The sequence below is a fragment of the Varroa destructor genome, unplaced genomic scaffold (genome assembly GCF_002443255.2).
Source record: "Varroa destructor unplaced genomic scaffold, Vdes_3.0 BEIS01000002.1, whole genome shotgun sequence".
NCBI lineage: Eukaryota > Metazoa > Arthropoda > Arachnida > Mesostigmata > Varroidae > Varroa > Varroa destructor.
The window spans coordinates 40272868-40291456 of NW_019211455.1; the positions used below are offsets into that span (position 1 = coordinate 40272868).

The window sequence follows — 18589 nt, forward strand, 5'->3', positions numbered from 1 at the left end:
ACGGATCTACGTTGCTCGATCGCAGCACATGTTGCCCGTCTACCAGCTGTTTTGACAAGTGACTCATTGCATCGATCGCTCTTAGTAGCTAACGTCTGCTGTTCTGTTTATGTCTGCGTGTTCGTAGAATTGGAAAGCCCTTTATCGAGGACAGTGAACAGGTCCGTTATTGATGACTGTCGACAGCCAAAAGACGGGCAGAACGACACAAACTGGAGGAAGAAGCCGCCTGTTAGATAATTCGTGGGGAAATCGTCGAGGATAACAACCGTTAGGCACACACAAGTAATAAATGTCTCCGCTGATGGCGGTCGATCATCGAGCAATTTCAAAGAATCATTAATGTATCATCTGAGTTTAAGAAGTTTGTTTCCCCTAACCACACCACGATACTGCGGCCACATAAAAAGTTCTCTGGCTGCGAAGTACCTATCTTTAACTGTGTGGCATTATTAGTTCACGACAGAAGACTGAATAATCAAACATAGTAACATTTGATATTCGTATGTATTCTTATTTGTAGAGGGTTGTTTTATTGCAAACGTTAGGTTGAATTCAAACTCGAAAGAGCAATGTATCAAAGAAGATTGTAGCCTTTACTTGGAGTGACCGGTTTATGACCGAGTGTGCCTTTCTTGAGTGAATGTCTATCAGTGAGTACCTGCCTCATTCGAACGTTCAGAAATCATAGGACAGCGTGTTTTTTTTTTAGTTTATGAAGAAGCCTTTTCTGTGCTTAACGGGTCCTGTTTCCATGATATATCGACGCAGTGAATTCCAATGCGGTCAGGTTTCGTTCCGCCACTAAAAACAAATATTCTACGAAAAATTGCTGATCCTATGGAACAAACTCGAAAGAGATCGTCCAGCCTTTAGCAATTCTGTAAAAAAAAACTAGAGTATCCATGCGTGCATCTAATACGAAAATCAACGAATGTAAAACAAGAAAAATACGTTTCTTCAAAACCCGGCCTTGTAACATGAAATAGGAAAAAAATTCGCAACACGCCGACACGACACCATCGTAGTAGTAAATTCAATAAATTATTAAATAAACATTGTAACATTCGAATGGCAGTCAGCAGAAGTTCCTATATTTTCCCTCTTCCGCATACATGCTAAAAGAAAGAAAAGCATTACCTTAACATTCGGATCACACCCCTACGATTATGCCCATCTGTTGTTGTTAAGTAAATAACGGCCATATAAAGCTCAGCTAGCTGCACAGCAGATATTTAGATGCTGCAGGAAAGTAGTCGCCCTTGAAAAGGTTTTTGAAAAACTTTCTGAGTGCGTGTGTGTGCATTTTCGGGTGGTACCTTTAAATATCAGTTACCGTGCTTGTATGCCTGCATCCGACTGACGACGCAAAACTTACTCGACAATTAGTTACGTAAATTTTCCGAACAGCTAGGATCTGCTAAACCTATAAATGGATAAAAAGGAGAGCCGCTTGCTCGTCCCAGACATACATGTCGCCGAACAAATTCGTTCAGGTAGGTGAAGCACACGAAATGCTTTGCTTATATTCTATCGTAGGTCAGCAGTTTAGTAGTAAAAAGTATGATCATTCTGTATTCTAGGGTATTCGGTTGTTTGATTTGCCCATTAGTAAAATTCAATTCTAACACAAGGTAATTCTTTTAAAGTAGCATAACATGGATAATAATAACTCAAAGCAATAAAAGACCACTGTCCACAGGAGTTTATTGATTAAGCTACCAATCAAATAATTATCCTTTCAACGGAAGGATAATTAATGATAATTAATAATTAATCAACGATTAATCATTAGTATCATAAGTGATTTGAAAGTCAGTTGCATATACCATTGCCACCTAGACCGCTAAAAATTCCCTTTAACTAAAATGTTATATCGTCGTAAAACGTTGGAAGGCAGATAATTTCTTTAAGTTATTATATCATATACTTAATCTTATCATTCATTTATAGTCTATATTTGTGCTGACATACATATACAATCCCACATTGGTTAAGGCACGTTAAAATCGCGCTTTGGTCCAGCAATATCGAAATGAAGAATTGGGTCGGTGCAAACCATTGTGGGCAAACCAAGGTCGAATTATAGATTTATTTTCATCAATAAATTGGAACGGGCGGTTGTACTCAAACATTTAGGACCACTAGTCATTTACTAGAAAAAGTCGTCTTTGAAATTGCCACTAGAACTACTACACTCATGATATCGTTATACCAACTACAACAGAACTGTGGTCGCTATTCGTCTATGACGTTTAGCTGTAAACAGTAAATGCACAGTCTGTAGCACGTGACGTAGCCGCTAGTTACTTAGTGTATTTAGTTGGTGAGAACATGTCTCCATAGCCAAACCAGTCTTTTATATTACGCCTATTGTGCAGCAACCAAGGTACAAGATGCATTGCGTCAGTCATGTGACAGACACGCAGCTAAGAGCTACAATAGCATGTTGGCGGATATGCCGAATCTGCAAGAACGGCGCCTACCTTAAAACCTTACGTTTAGTGTAACTTTAACCAATTCTCGAATGTGTCGACTGTGCAGAAGTGACAGAATAATGGCCAAGTATCATAGAAATATCTCTTCGTCTTTGGAAGCTAGTTCATTCAGACATTGGAATGACCATTGCAGCAACGTAGTCAACAGCAGCAGATAACGTGTCTAGTTTGGACGTATTTTTAGATCAACATATACCTGTTGAAGTTACTATTGTGTCAATAATGAGTCGCTACATGATCCGGTGTCATTTTTCGGTATTTGTCATTCGGTTTCAACATTGAAAGTAGGGTTGAATCGGTGTGTAACGACCAATGATAAGCAGATGGGCAGTTTTCAAACGAAGAATTTTATTACACTTCGTCTTTAATTACCACTTTAATTAATTAAGTTTCGCACCCACATATGTTATAATGTTCAAATTCAACCAGACTATTGATAATTCGGTGAAGACTGGGGTGCCCGCCTAACTATGTGTAGTTCCGACAAGTGCAAGAATCAGTTGATTGCATTAGCGGTTCAAAGTGATCACATCTAAATGCGTGTCCAGTCTTTTTGTATCAACCAATAAATTATGTGTCCATTATGAATACTTCCATGTACGTGTTCGTAGTATGATTAATAAAGTGTTTGCTCAACGTTAATTTAATTTATAGATGCATAAAGGCTTCAAAGACACTTGTAGAGAATCGCTTGTACCTGCAAAAGTAAGCTTTCAATCTGTCCAAAAAGCCTGATTGGTAGCTATCGTCTATTTAGTTGCAAGAACAAATAACATTTTTGCAGAGGGTTTAGTTAGTTCACCACAATTTCTCAACCAATATAACCAACATTATAAGAACGACGAGAAATGGAATGGTCACAGGGTTATTGCTTGACCGATTTAATTGCTTTTTTTAAGTCTGAGTAAACCAGATGCAAGAATGAACCGTAAGCTTGAAACTGAATCTACTAACGAAGCGAGCATTGAAATTTCGTTTCCTTTAGGTGCTGAAATATAAACTAATAAGTAAAATAATAAAACTAAGATCTTCAGGGATCTCTAAAAAGCTGAACAACCTTGTTCAGTTTTGTAGAGAAGACGCAATTTAGCTAGCGTAAAATAAGGTACCGGCCCAAAAAAAGTCGATGGGTTTACCTTTTGTTTAGCACATTTCGTGAATCAGCAAAATGTAGAATAAATGTGAGCAGAAAAGGCGTAGTGTTACTCTAAATAGACGTGCCGCAAAAGCGGTTTTCAAGATTTGTGACAGAACTTATGTTGTTTACATACGGGTATGACGTCGAAGCTAAACGAAGTTGAGATAAGCACAAATTAAGAGAACAGGTGTCCTCGACTCTCTCTTAGACACATTAAAAGGATTGAAAATAACATGTCGACTCGATCACGATAGTGCGCTTTAACAACTTGTTAGAGGACTGCTCCGTGATTAGATTTTGCACTCGTTTATGAGAATAGGAAATACTTTAAAACATCTAAATTGTCGACGTAGCGGAGTATTCGAATTTTGTGATGATTACGCTTAAACTTTACACTTATTCTAAATCTATTCAAAAAAAAATTTTGAATGCTTTAATTTTCTATACCTTACCGAAACTCAGTAACACAATCAACTACAAAAGAAAAAAAAAATATATATATATATATCGATACACGAATAAATTCTTTTTTTTTTTACTTTATTTTTTAAAATAATGCTAAGACTTTATTCGGCATAGAAATTGCCATTATGATCGATTGATCTACGTTATCGTTTGTATCACGAACACTGCAGTCTTTTTCTGTGAACTTCTCAGATTTTTGACTCAGAATAGTTGTAAACGATTTTTCTGCCTTCCTCATCTTCAAAAAATGTTTTTTAACTAACGCATTTCGCATGCACCACAAATAATAATCAGGAAGCGAGTTTGATGCATAAGTTCGCGTAGGACAGAACTTCTCGACCGCAGTTGTAAGATAATCTCTCATACACTCAAAGAGCTGTTTGAGGATGAGTGTTGTGATGCAGTAAAATCACCTTGTAAGTTCCTTGGTGGGTGAAGGACTTTCTGTTCCGATAGTGGAGGTTGCGGTAACTGGTATCATGAGCCTCCTCTGCTTAAATTTCGTATTTCCGTTCGGGCATGCGCACGTAAGTTTCTTATCGAAGGTAATTCTCGGTGAGGATTTTGCGGGTAAGTTACAAATCTGGTAACCTGAGAGCCTTCCCAAAAACGAGAAAGGGCAAACAAGCGCAAAAAATGGAATGAGAATGGAACCAAATTGCGGATAATACAGGATTTGAGAATTTGCACATGACATCGAGAGCAAATGCAACTAATAACGTTGCCGGCATTGTAGGAAAGAACGGTATAAAGATTAGATACTTTGTATCAATGATGTTGGTCGCAAAATATTAATAGTGTCTGTGATAGTTTAGGGACAACGTGCCTGCCTACTGGACATGGATTTTTACAGGATATTAACATTCTTTGTATCTTTTTTTTGTGCTAGAGTCTATTGCTAGAGAGGTTTTGGAAAACTGACTTTTCGTTACCAGCAACAATTCGAACTACAATTCACATTTTCATTAATTGACATGATAGATTAAGAAGCACCCAGCAGGGTCGTACCTGTTAATTCCGTTTATGCAAAACCCATTTTCCTATTTTCTGTATCTGTTGTATTGTGCGCGAGTTAGGTGTTGGATCACCCCTTCAAACTGGTCAATAAGTTCTTTCGCAACTTGAACGAAATTGTTTTGTTTAACCATGTCTGTAGTTCTTAATTTTAATACATCGCAGAGCGTCAAAAGCGTTGATGATAATCCTGAGAAAACTTTCTCACGTCTTACCAGTCACACACGCATTCAACTATCTCCCAGAGCTAAATTCATTAATTGAATCGCCTAAGAAGTACTTTTTGTGTAATGTATTTGAAAACTGAGCGGCATGCAATGCCTCAAGCGACGACTTCGGAATTGAGGATGTTTTTTTTTGGCCACTAGATACTACCAGAAAATAGCCCAAATATCCGAAAACACTTGAAACGATGCCAGGGCACGAAACCGATCAAACTTCGTAGTAGTATCCTCCCCAACATGCGAACACTGTAACTGGCAAAGTTTTGGCTCAAAACTTTATTATACACTTAGTGTATTTCTTGTGAAAAGTCTTTCGATTATGCTTACATTAGCAGTTACAATAGCTTTCAATTAAACCTATTTTACTTTATTTCTGTTTTTCATGTTTTTACACGTTTTCTATTTTTAGGCACCCAGAACACACTCAAGTACGTGTCACTTGTAACACTGACAGTGCAGAACGCAGCGCTCAACTTGGCGATGCGAAGTTCGCGGACACAAAAGGAGCTTTTCATCGCTTCAACAGCGGTCGTAACGGCTGAAGTCATAAAACTTGTGACCTGTTTGGGCATCATTCGCTTCGAGGAGGGTTCGTGGTCAAGAACTGTCGGCACAACTCACAAGACAGTATTTGTAAATTTTTGGGATACTCTCAAGGTAAAGTCGTATAATTTTTATAATTTATTGTTATTAGCAAATACAGTTCAAATTACCATCGTCTGGTCTACATCGAATAATATTCTTCAATTATCGTTAAAAGTTTCATTATTTTGCTTTTGCTATTATGACTTCAAATTATTCATTTACTAGAATATGTCCATAGCATAACACTTAATATTTTTGTTGCTTTGTGCACATAAGGATATGTATAACATGAGGTATCTACATGAGCTAACTGTACAACAAAGGTTTTCCAGGTATGAACAGACTGACTTATATAGAGAATATTCATTATAATAAAAAGCTAATTAATCAAATCAACCGTGGTACATCACATTAGTTTAATTATTCTATTTAAATTAACCACATGTTAACAAGACGGAGAAAAGGAGATTCATTCGAAATCACCGCATTGTTATCCTTTTTGTACAGGTGGCCATACCTTCGTTTGTCTATACGATACAAAATAACCTTCTCTACGTTGGAGCTACTCATCTGGACGCTGCCACCTGCCAGGTCACGTATCAATTGAAGATTCTCACGACAGCATTGTTTTCGATCGCGTTGTTACGGAAAAAGATCTCGGCGGTTCAGTGGGTATCATTGCTTATGCTATTCGTTGGGGTCGCCCTTGTACAGCTTGCGCAGTTGGACAAACCGTCGATCAATTCGGCCGGCAGGGAACAGAATCCGTGGTTAGGCTTCATGGCAATCTTCATGGCCTGCGCTTTAAGCGGTTTTGCCGGTTAGTTCAGCCTTGTGTCGGTGGAATTTTGTTGTTAAATTTTACGACATGTGTCGCACGGGTTTTGATGGGCTTATAGCTGCAATATGTTTATTATGAGCAGACGATGTATAGAACAGACGGGACGGAAGAACAAACAGAAAGTAATGTGGTCGGCAGTCATGCCTGATTTAGGCCAATGCGTATCACAGGTTGTCCAAAATGGGCCATCGCTGTGCGACTCGATTAGCCGGTCGATTAAAGCATTCAATGTGATAAGGTGCAGAAAGCGAAAAAGGAATTGCTTTAATAAGTTAACTTAAAAAGAAAGTTGGATTATTTTCAGTTAGGTAGAAAGCTGATGTGCTACATGAAACTTTGTTTAAAAAATGTGGTACACAGTTTATACAATAACTAAGCTAAAAACATTGTGCACTCACAATAAGTGTGCACTCACAAGTGTGCAAGACAACAAGAAAGTATTGTGCACTCTCAATAAATACCTAGTAAGCTTGCCGAATAAAAGTTGAAATGAAATCATAGTACTAATCGGATCAATGCTATAACGTCTCATCTGGGTGTTTTGTTGTTACTTTTTTACAGGCGTATACTTCGAGAAAATCCTAAAAGGCGCAGATATCTCGGTGTGGATGCGTAACGTGCAACTATCTGTCGTCGCTATTCCTATCGGTTTGCTAACTACGTTCTCGTACGATCTGGCGGAAGTGACAGCAAAGGGCTTCTTCCATGGCTATAACGCTATTGTTTGGTCGGTGATTTTACTTCAGGCCCTTGGGGGTCTATTAGTAGCTATGGTGGTGCGATATTCCGACAACATTCTCAAGGTTTGGTTTCCAGTAGATTTGCTTATTAGTCTTAGGTGTCTCTATATATAAGCCAGTATCACACTTAACATAATAGTCACGTACGTTGTATTTGCGAAATTTCCAGTTTTTCGCTTTTACGGTTCTATGACGAGAACAGTTGATTCTAAATTGAACAAATCTTTTTATTCGTTTTACAGCACCGAGTTGGCAGATTTTCAATAACATATAATTATTTCCCTATCTCGCGATATGTAACAACAAAACATTATAGCCGAACAAACGTACATTGATCCTAATACCTACTGAAATAAGAATTTTGTGACGTGCAGTGTCCCCCTCACAGTGTCTTTAGAGACGCAAGCTGATCGGTACTGTATGATAATAATAATATCAAGACACGAACCGTACTGCACATGTAGTTGTTTTATTTGTCGACCACGAACTAAGTTTTTCCTGTTTAATAATTACGTTTGTATCGGTTGCAGGGCTTCTCGACGTCATTGGCAATCATCTTATCATGCATTGTTTCAATTTACGCGTTCGGTTTTGTCCTCACCGTCAACTTTTGCGTCGGCACATTGTTTGTCATCTCATCTGTATTTCTATATTCGAGCAAGATTCAGATCAAAAGCTGAAACACGAAGAACTTCACTTTACGAAACCTAAAAAACGAAATACTCGTTGTTGGTGTAGTTTTACTTACTCGAAATAATTAGATACTTAAGAAGAGCTAAACGTTTTCTAATAGGAGAAATTCTTCTTCCGCTTTCGATCTGATAGGGGTTAGATTTAATCTTTATTCAAATCACTTACGGCGATAACCGAGGTACAGTTTTGTCCAAAGTTTCGAACCTTGTCTGATCTAAAACTGTTAAACTATTCCTTAGATGCTTACATAGGAAGATGTGTTATTACTAGAACGAGAGAGGACAAATATATATATATATTATATAATATATATATGCAATATATACATATATATGTATATATTGCAAATTTATATCATAAAGGTACCGAGTTGGCGAATGCGTAATATGTAATACGAAATTTCATTAAGGCTATGGAATGTAGGAAATATATTCACAAAAACGGTAGATCGCTTTGCCAGTAATAGTATGCACCTCACGAAGCAGGTTAAAACGTCATGCCAAACGGTGCAAATATGCGATTGTTCGAATCAAATGTTAATCCCTGTATGCAGGTCCAGCCGTGGCAGAGTATTATTGTAGTCAAGCTCCTCGTAGGAGAATAAAGTGCGAGAAGGAGCCAACGTTCTTTTACTTCATTATGATCATTGCGGCTGTGGTAACTGCCTGCCGAAGACGACGTATTTGCCCATCATAACGGTTATTATAGGGCTAGAACGCGGCATGATTTTATCTATTTGTTTGGTCATTAAATAGTATTTGTCGAGAACCATCAGGCAACAGTCCGATCGAGGTCTTAACGATAGCCTATCTTATAGCAGAAAAAAGTACTAGATAACAAAAAACAACCTATCGAAAAATTATTTTTTGGGGTGTAACGTCGTAACTATCATATCCGAAATTAAGGTTTTACATTAGAACCTTGTTGAATCAATTCAGTTTGATAAAATGGTCACGTCTAGTCACCAATCAATACGGATTTTGCCATGGGTTGTTGGTGTTATAAAATAATTCTGATTGCTTTTTTGATTATATAATCCCACCGTAATGAGAGCAGATGATACATGTAGGAAGCACAAATTATTGAGATATATGCAGTGGATAATAAAATGTGCAAGTTGTTTTTCTCGACAACAGCCAATCTGTAGTAGAGTGTGCACTGCTTGGTCAAACGACTCGTGCAATAACTGCGAAAAATCTACTCAGAGTTAATAATATAACGCCGCACTGAATATTAACCAACTCGCTTTGAAAGTTGTGAGGCAGGTTTTGACCGCCGCATCATAATGTGATACAATTGATCCAAGTAAATAATGAACTTATATATAATAGTAAAAGTGCATGGTTATTGAATTTGCTATTTGTTTCAAGTAACCCCTCTAAGTAGCCAAGAAAAAAAATTATTGAATCATATACAAAGGATACGTAAAGGATACGGTTCAAGATATATATATATATATATATATACCTTTGACAGGAAAGCGTTTATAAGATAACTTTCATTCTCAAGTTTATTTTGTTTTATTCCCATCCGTCTATACTTGGAAGTCTTTGCCAAAAGCCTTAGAGAGTTAATTTCGAGTGCCTGAGACTATCTTAGCTGAATTCGGAACGTTTGTTGTGTGTATACGTTGAACGTGGAAAAAAACTAGCATATGTATGAATTTAGTTTTTTTATAATAAATTATGGTGACAAGTGTGAGTGTTGCTACGTTTGTTGGGACACGGCATAATAATATGCTTGAATTATTGCTCCAAAAATCTGTAACTGTAATAAAAACAGCATTGAGAAACGTAATAGCAACTTCCTGACACTGAAAGCATTGAAATATACGTTTTTTTTAATTAGAATTCAATAACAGGGTGCATAAATATGATCATTGAGCGTAGGTGATTGCACATTGATATGATGTTTAGTAAGACGTAGATTCGATATGAGCAAATGATGGTATAATGGGTAACTAGTTAAAATCATCGATTGATGTCTGTACAGTGCAGTAATACTCCCTATGTTTTTACATTTTGTGTATTGCTGTTTGCTTACATTGGTTTATGCTTCCGTCATTATTCTAATAGTAAATCATATTAGCGGTCAATACAGAGCAACATCGTTGATATTGACAAACAAATAACTAAAAGTTTAGAGAAGCAATATTAGTGCAATATCGTTATGTATTTTATCTAGAAAACAGCAGCAGGAAATCCCCCAATATATATGTAACCACAAAAATAAACTGTGACACATTTTTATGAAGCAGCGTAAGCGTACTTGAATTCTTCTGTACTTTTAAAGATTAATCTTCAAGTAAGTTGAAGCTCATTTTAAATTTAAAAAAAAAAGAACGCGTGATCTAAGGTTAATTCATTCAAGCCGCAGGCGAAGATTGGTCGCTGCTGTAACTGCTGCGATTTTCATTCTGTAGTATCCTTCTGTACCATAGATCCGTGCATGAAATGAGCCGTAGAGTGGAAAACTAATGTAGGAGTAGCCTTAAAAATAAACATAATTTTAGTAATCTATTTTTTGTACAGATATGAGAATGTAATTTGACGATATGACGAAAATGATGACGATAACGAGAACATGTACGAAACTTACATGATCTGACGGACAAAGTGGATGATCGTGGACAAACTGGTAGGCCTGGGCGTCGATGTTAAGATGTACTAGATTTTCGATGATAACGTAATTAGGTATTGATTCAGAGCGATGTGTTGCTAATAATTCATATAGGATACATATAACCGGGTGAGGTAATGTTCATACAATAAATATTCTCTCAGTGTATATCAAAAATGTGCAGAATGCATTTTTATATATGCATCTATATATCAGTGTATATGTAAAATGTGCGAAAATTAACGAATATAATAAGAAAGTTTTTGGTTGATTTAGTGCTTTAATGAGAAATGCTTGTGGTGTACACTTTCTCCATAGATTCCTCATACAGCACAGCTATCATGTTTTGAATATAATCATTGTACTGCTAGACTAACGTTGTATGAAGTTGGCCTTTTGGAAGTCAACAATTATGAACAAGGCTTTGCAGGGAACCGCTGTAACGAACTATTAGGTGCCGATTCGCTTTAAGAGAGTAGTCATAGCAAGAACGGAAAAGTTTCTAGGGTTGTACGCAAATTTTATGGACTTATTCTAAAAAATCCGAGGTATACTTTAATGTCTCGTCATCCAAATTATTTCTCCCAGTTATACATATTTACAGACCCAAAGCTGAGTCATTTCCTATAAAACTCTGTGAGATGGTTTCTTGTAGCTACATAATTACCAGCAAAGTGTACTAGAAATAACTTTTTGCTCACGCAAGGTGTTTAGTATATGTCGCTTTAACCTTTAAAGTCTTTTAACCAAAGGCTTGGCCACCCGAGCTACTGAGTCGACGCTTGAGCTTAGAGGGACTAGAAAAGAAACTTGCATTTACTTTACAACGCCAACAAATGCTTGGCAGACGTAATTGGCAGTGGTAAAAATGCAACGCACTCTCGATAAAATTCATAAAAAGATGTGTATATATGTATCGTTTAGATGAATATTGAATATACGTGGAATATAAATGTTATCAAGACACATAACATGGCTTACCTTCCATGATAGGCTTTAAATAAGAGTCTGCCATGGCAGCTCTTTTGGATATGAGTTCCTCTGGACTTGCGAAATACTGTTCCTTTTACATAAAATAGTTCACCAATAATAAGTTCTTGAAACTAATGGTTGTGCCTAATTGTTTCTAAATCATACATAAGTACAAAACCACCGAAATGCGTAAGTAACTTTCTAACACACAATACAAGATTGCAGTAAAGAACGTTTGAACACATGTATCCTATTGACGACCTGATGCCTGAGGCATAGCTTAATCATAGCGTTGGTCAGCCATATCAGAGATTCCTGTGAATCAAAAGATTACGTAACAGAAAAAATGGTTCGAAAGGAAACGTTGCAGAATACAAATAGCGTATCACAATTTAGTGTTGTATGCGCAATCGACTGTTTTTGGTGGTTAACAAGAGAATGAGGAAAAATTGCAAAATGACGTTCAACTATGTACTCACAGAATAGCGTTTATTGTGGTAACCAAAATCGAAGAAATCTCACGGAGAAAGGAAGCAATACAAGTCATGATGAACAGCCTTCTTAATAATATACTGGTAGCATGTTTGCCTATTGAATTCTACTACAGGTGAAGTGGTCCAGGTTGAGAACTGGGCACGGAGACTTTTCTCTCCGTGTTGGAAAGAGCCGCCAGCTGTTTGAAGTGAACAGGCAATACAATAAGGTATTTCTAGAAATGTGATATTGTACTTTTTCTCAACTTCTGAAGTAATTTCTTCTGTCAGTATTATGTGAGAAACAAGTGTACGATAGAAGATAAATCTTGGCTAACTCATTAAAACCTTTATATTAGACCTTAAATTGGTAGCCATAGAATTGCTGCGGAATTGATAACACGCATATTCAGGGCTTCCTTCTATATTTGTGCATACCGATATTTGACCTCCTCCAATGATCGGCTGACTGGGTGTGTTGTTTTTGCAGAACCATTTAAATAACTGTGCTGAAAGCCACATTGGCTGGCATCTGCAGTGACAACTATATAAAGTTAGAAGTCATAATAAGTCAGGACTTAAAAGAACATATACTTAATCGTATTTCTTTTGTTACATCATTAATACTCCTTCGACTACACCATCTTCATATCTGTTGGAAATAATTTATCTAAACGGTCGCGATTTTCCTTAGCCCTCTTGCGACAGCACAGGATCTGTGAATTGTTCATTTCAGAATTTCTAATCGCTCCTAATAATTACCTTAGCTTTGGAACAGCCGTTGGTAAGAGTACATTTAATATAACTTCGACTTTATGAAAGCCCCGTTTGCGTTCATCTGTAGTAATAATAAATGCAAGGAAGTGATTGACCTCTGAAAAAAATTACCTTTTTCATGAGTTTGTTCAGTGAGCTTTTCAGGTATCTTATTAAGGTTGAAAATGAACAACTATGACACTATTAAAACAAATTGTTAATCCTGCTAGAGCCGCCATAAGTTAGTCTATTAGTGTCTGGAAAATGGCAGAGGGAGCTCTTATTCCGAAGGCCAGTCTATTATACCAGTATAAATCTTTAATGCTAACGATGTTTTACCCCCCCCCCCCCCCACCTTCTTCAATTATTGTTTGGAAATAAGCTTCGGTGAAATCCATAGTTAAAAAATATTTTTCTTTATCCAAGGTAGTGAAAATATCATTTGGCGTTGGTAATAAACAACGATGATCTTCCAAAACCTTCACGTAACTCAACACTTCATGTTGCTTTAGTACTGTCGCCCCTGAAGCCTATTTACTATGTGTCATATAGTCGCTAACTTAAGTCATGTAAAGCTACTACAATTTTAGGAGAAAATAGTAAAGAAACTCGCTGATTTTAAATTTTCTGTGAACCTGGCTTCGGTTAACAATAAACCTTCGCTTGGATACATTCTATTTTTAAGCAATTATAGTCATTCTTGCCATTATCGTTTATTATTAGAAATTAGTTTGGTATAGAACCCATTATGCTGGGCCAGGATTTCTACTTCCTTAAGCGCTTAAGAACCTACGCTCAAGAAAGGCAGCGGGACCGGCCAGAATTTAGAATGAACACTTTAAGGTCGCCGGGAGCTCGCAAAGGCGACGCAAGCCAATATTCGTCATAGCAAGGGGTTGTGAAGAAAATAGCTTGATATGAACTTCGCTCATACCTGTTGGCAAGGGAACTAAACGTGTTCCCAAGGGCTATCAGTGCCCAGGAAACAACGCAGCTTCGAGAGGGGCCATTCAACCGAAACGACATGTAGGATCCTATTTATTGAAATCAAGCGGATCTTAAGTAGCCCTCGACAATATATTTATATAGCATTCGTAAACTTCAAAGAGACCTTCGACACCGTCCTAAGAAATTTACTCTTATTCCACCCTCGCAAAAATATTACAAGAAAACAGGCCATGGGGTCTTAGAATCATCAGCGCTGTCCCGGACTATATGTGTGTCTTAAAGTAATAACTTAAGCCCTCTCCATTTCTCGGTATTGCTGAAGGATCTTACACGAAATAGATGGCCAGAAAGATATGGTAAAGGTTCTCCTCTATGTGGACGATTTACTTGTTTACGAAAGCAGTCGCTTCCATATGCGACATGTCCTTGTCAGCTTTCGTTCCTCCGTCTCGAAATTGGGATTGACCAACGATTCAATCAAAACCGAGGCCATCAAACTCATCAAAACATGCTATGTCTTTCGGGTCTACCGCTGACATATGTTAATCTATTCATTTACCAAGAGTTGCTAATCTTGTACAATCGCCAAAGATTTGTTATTGAAAAATGTAAAAGATTTCAACAGTTTGATCCTCAATCCGTTTATCTGCGATGATCTTACATAGGATAGTCTGGTAAAATAGGATCGAAGATTCACGAAAATCGATCCCGAGATTTATCAAGTGTGAGTCTGGACGGACAAGACCTGGAACGGACTTGTCCGGTCTAACAGACATGCTGTCACATTAACCTCTGTAAAATACACAAGTTTCATGATTGAATATGGTGTTTATACTAGGTGTGATTAAGCTTGGGATCTGCATTATACATCTTGCCTGTCATAAAATCAATCGCTAGGCAGTCTGGCTCGGTAACGTTCCGAAAATGGCATTATCATAGTGTATAATCTATAACGCAGTTATTGGTAGGTCCTAAATAGATTCGTGAACGCTAGCCAGGAATTATCTTATGATATAAGTTTCAGCCAGCCCCGTGAAGCTACCATATGTGTAATACAGAATCTGATAGAAAGCTTAGTATTCCAAATTGTCCAAGTGTGTGGAGTGCTATCTAACAAAAATGAACAAAACTTTGATTGATTGATATATTTTTCTGTGGTAAGTAAGTGCGGCTAGTAAAATGTAAATAGATGCCCGTAAATTGTTCATTCGGCTCAATAACTGCAATAACCATTTTCAATAAACATAAAACATGGCTTTCCGTTTCATATAAATGTAAGTGCGTTTTCTGCAATAAATATGCAAAGGTCCTCTCACAATTTTTCTTTTTGATTGTCATAACCATCAGACTAATTTATTCATGTTTTTTTTTTATGTACAATGGAGAGGTAATCTAATTTTCATACAATTCAGTAAAAACAATGTAACATGTTTATAACAGCTTCCGTAAGCCTGGCCGTGTGTACAAGGTATACTACTCAGTTTCATTGTATTTTACCTTTTATGAGTAAAAAAAAGACGGAGAGATTATGAAAACAATATTAAAAGCATCTGTTTGAAGAAAATGTATACTCAATATATTCATCGAAGTGTTACTAGTTTTACGCTCGATGCTGCTTTAGTGAAGCATGGCTTTAAAGGGCCGGCCTCCTCCACCATGAAGTGTGTGTTCCCTGTTTCAAACCTATATTACTGACTGCCTAAATCTTTTGACGGCCTCCAAACGGATAATGAAAGCACCCAACGCCTAAATGTGAAAACTGGTAGAAGCCACGGAATCACAAGCCGTGTCGTATAAGAACTCATATAAGTGCTGAATTACTGATTGCACATCACTGAACTTTACTTGACCTAATAAAGCACGAGGAGAACTTCATGTATTCTCATCGTTGATCCTTCTGGGTGCTTCATATCTATTTTAACTGGTTGCAACCCTTCAAACCCGTACAACTCCATGGCTAAGCAAATTAACAGTACCCTATAGACATGTGAGATTAAAAGTGCATAAGTTCGTTTAGCCACTGACTTCTAAAAGCTAACTACGCTTTGTACACTGAGTTCCGCCAAATTCCGTACAGTACATCCTGTTAAATGGACTGAATGCCTCTAGTAAACAGTATAGTTTGTTATATCGAAAGGATAGTCTCTGCACCTTTATCTTAGCTCAATGCTAAGTGATGTAATGAAATGTACCTTTCGAGACATTTGCTCAAAATAAATAAAAATTGTAATTTATTAATATATAGTTTATATCATTTTAGAAGATATATTGTTTACTTGGGATATCAGTACATTTTTCGAATAAGACGAACAGTCACATTATATGTTTTTAATATATAGAGTTTAATTAATTCAGTTATGTTTAGCATAATTTTCCGTTAATTTTCATGTAGAATATTCGCAAAAAAAACATGTCTTTCTAATAATACTCCACATCGCCAGCTATAAATCAACTATGTATTCTACTGCTAAAACCTGACAGCGATTCAAATCATTCCCGCCACAAAGTGTGAAACACCTGATGGTCAGTAAGAGCTCATTGCACCGCTGAGCTAGTGAGTAAGCTGCGCAGTTTAGAGTAAAAAAGGGCGCTTTAAAGCGAGAATTAACTTCTCAGTCGTCTGCGAAGCTATCACTAGAACGTAAGCGATCCACAAATATACCTCACTGTTGAATTTTCTTGGAGATTCATCTAATGGGGCTTTCCTCATAGTGATTATTGATGTCGGGAAAACGCTTACGCACTTGGGGGCAGCATTTAGTCTTCACTGCTGAATATTTGGAACACGTCACCGGGAAACAGGCGTTCGGTGGCTCATCTGTTCGAGTTGTCTTCGACTCAGGCGCATAAAAAGCATCGGGTTTTCATCGATCGCGTATTGCTACCTTTCACGCAAATTCTTAACCTGCATATCCAGCTGATAACACTAGTCTAGTTTGTGTGCGTGATTCGAACTAAGAAAGAAGCGACGATTTACTATTAAGGAAACAAAGGTAGCTACCATCCTTATATCGGGAAGTCCACGATTTTTTTCGAGGCCATGGTGCTGATGACAATGATTGCCCGTGCGAGCGATGGCATGCCACTGTCTGCCTCAGTTCAGGACGATGATGAGTTGCGCCGTGTCAACACCGAGTATCAAAATCAAGCGAAGATGCTGTGTAAAAAACTAGGCGCTACTGCAAACCAGCGCTCAACAATTGAGACAGGCAACTACTATTTTCATTATTTAATCGAGCACGGGGTAATCTTTCTGACATTGTGCGAACGTTCGTTTAGCCGCAAGCAAGCATTCGCTTTTCTTGAAGACATCTGCCACGAGTTCCTACAATATTACGGTAACGGTGTCCAAAACGTACAAAGGCCATACGCATTTATCGAGTTCGACACGTACACACAGAAAGCCAAAAAAAATTACCAGGATTCGCGAGTGCGTCGAAATCTTGCTCAGCTCGGAAACGAACTCCAAGACGTGCAGCGGATCATGGTTGAGAATCTGGATGATGTCTTGCAGAGGGGTGCCTCGCTCAGTGAGCTCGATTCGAAGGCCACGAACCTGAACATGCTCAGCCAAAAGTACAAAAAAGATGCAACCACTCTGAACATGCGCTCCACGTATATGAAAGTTGCAGCCGGAGTCACTTTGCTCACGATTTTGTTTGTCTATTTTTATGTGTTCTAAGCCGATAAAGAGATTGGCGGCTCGATAGGTATACCAAGCATATGAAGAGGGAAACAGCGTGTTGCTAAAGTTTTAATCTAAGAACTAGGGAAGACACAGTGACTTCATGAGAGAACATCTACAATGGACATATTGGCCGGTTGCTAATCGCAGTTGGAAGGTTGCATCGACTCGATACAATATTTTTTGCTCTATAAAGTATGTGTAACGATTTAGAAGAAGCAGAAAAATTAAGAAAAGTGCTACAGTAAAATATTTGAGAATTTGATGAGGATTTTGAGGGAAGTCTATTATAACGACGTCGTTTGCTCCGTCATTTACGAACCGTACAGATAGATGAATTAACGTTACAATTACGTATCTTACAACATGCTAATGCCATGAATCGACATGTAACTGAGAAGTAATTCTAAGCCCTTTGCTTATTTATTCTGATGATATGGTATGGTAATCTTCATTAAGGTAAGCCCGTTTTCTTTTTCATTGGGTCATGCCTACATCCAAATTATTTTTGTCAGATTGAAAGTAGTTAGAATATGCAATCATTAATGACACTAACTGCAAATTGTGTAGAGGTCTTATGCGACTCATCATGAACAACGTAACTCAGTGGAACGTCGGGTGAGGAATTAGGTCGAAAATGTTACCTTTATTTGAAAACAGTGGGGTAATGGAACCGAACAAACAGCAATTTTGGTTTGGGCAGAAACAGTAGTAGACGATATCGACGCGAATGCCTTTGGAAAAGAACGAAAGGTGTGAAATCCATACACCTACCGTAAGTGTATGTGTTGCGAACGTTGCGGTGTAGTTGAATCCAAACACCGAACAATGTAAATAAATGTTGCTATATGTAGATCGAAACAGAATTTATTAAACTATCAAATGAGATGCGTGTCCTTAATTTGTGATAATTTAGAGACAAATTTGCAGCCAGATAA

General features: G+C 37.6%; 2 protein-coding genes across 10 annotated transcripts; both read left to right on the plus strand.

Annotated features, from left to right (window-relative positions):
* Positions 1–54: 54 nt before the first annotated feature.
* Positions 55–10460, plus strand: Ugalt (UDP-galactose transporter). Of its 9 annotated transcripts, none has more exons than XM_022792425.2 (6): positions 55–285; positions 1411–1496; positions 5749–5996; positions 6432–6744; positions 7327–7568; positions 8036–10460. In XM_022792425.2, the coding sequence occupies exons 2-6, from the start codon at positions 1433–1435 to the stop codon at positions 8183–8185; spliced, it is 1017 nt and encodes a 338-aa protein (XP_022648160.1). In that variant the 5' UTR covers positions 55–285; positions 1411–1432; the 3' UTR covers positions 8186–10460. The 9 variants fall into 9 exon arrangements, with proteins under 9 accessions (XP_022648160.1, XP_022648156.1, XP_086835787.1 ...); XM_022792421.2 differs by having other exon boundaries at positions 56–653; positions 1333–1496; XM_086979661.1 differs by having other exon boundaries at positions 56–285; positions 524–1496.
* Positions 10461–16483: 6023 nt separating this feature from the next.
* LOC111244325 (vesicle-trafficking protein SEC22b-B-like) lies at positions 16484–18537 on the plus strand. Its single transcript, XM_022791301.2, has one exon. It carries the CDS (start codon positions 17007–17009, stop codon positions 17646–17648), a length of 642 nt encoding a protein of 213 aa, XP_022647036.1. The 5' UTR covers positions 16484–17006; the 3' UTR covers positions 17649–18537.
* Positions 18538–18589: the final 52 nt, after the last annotated feature.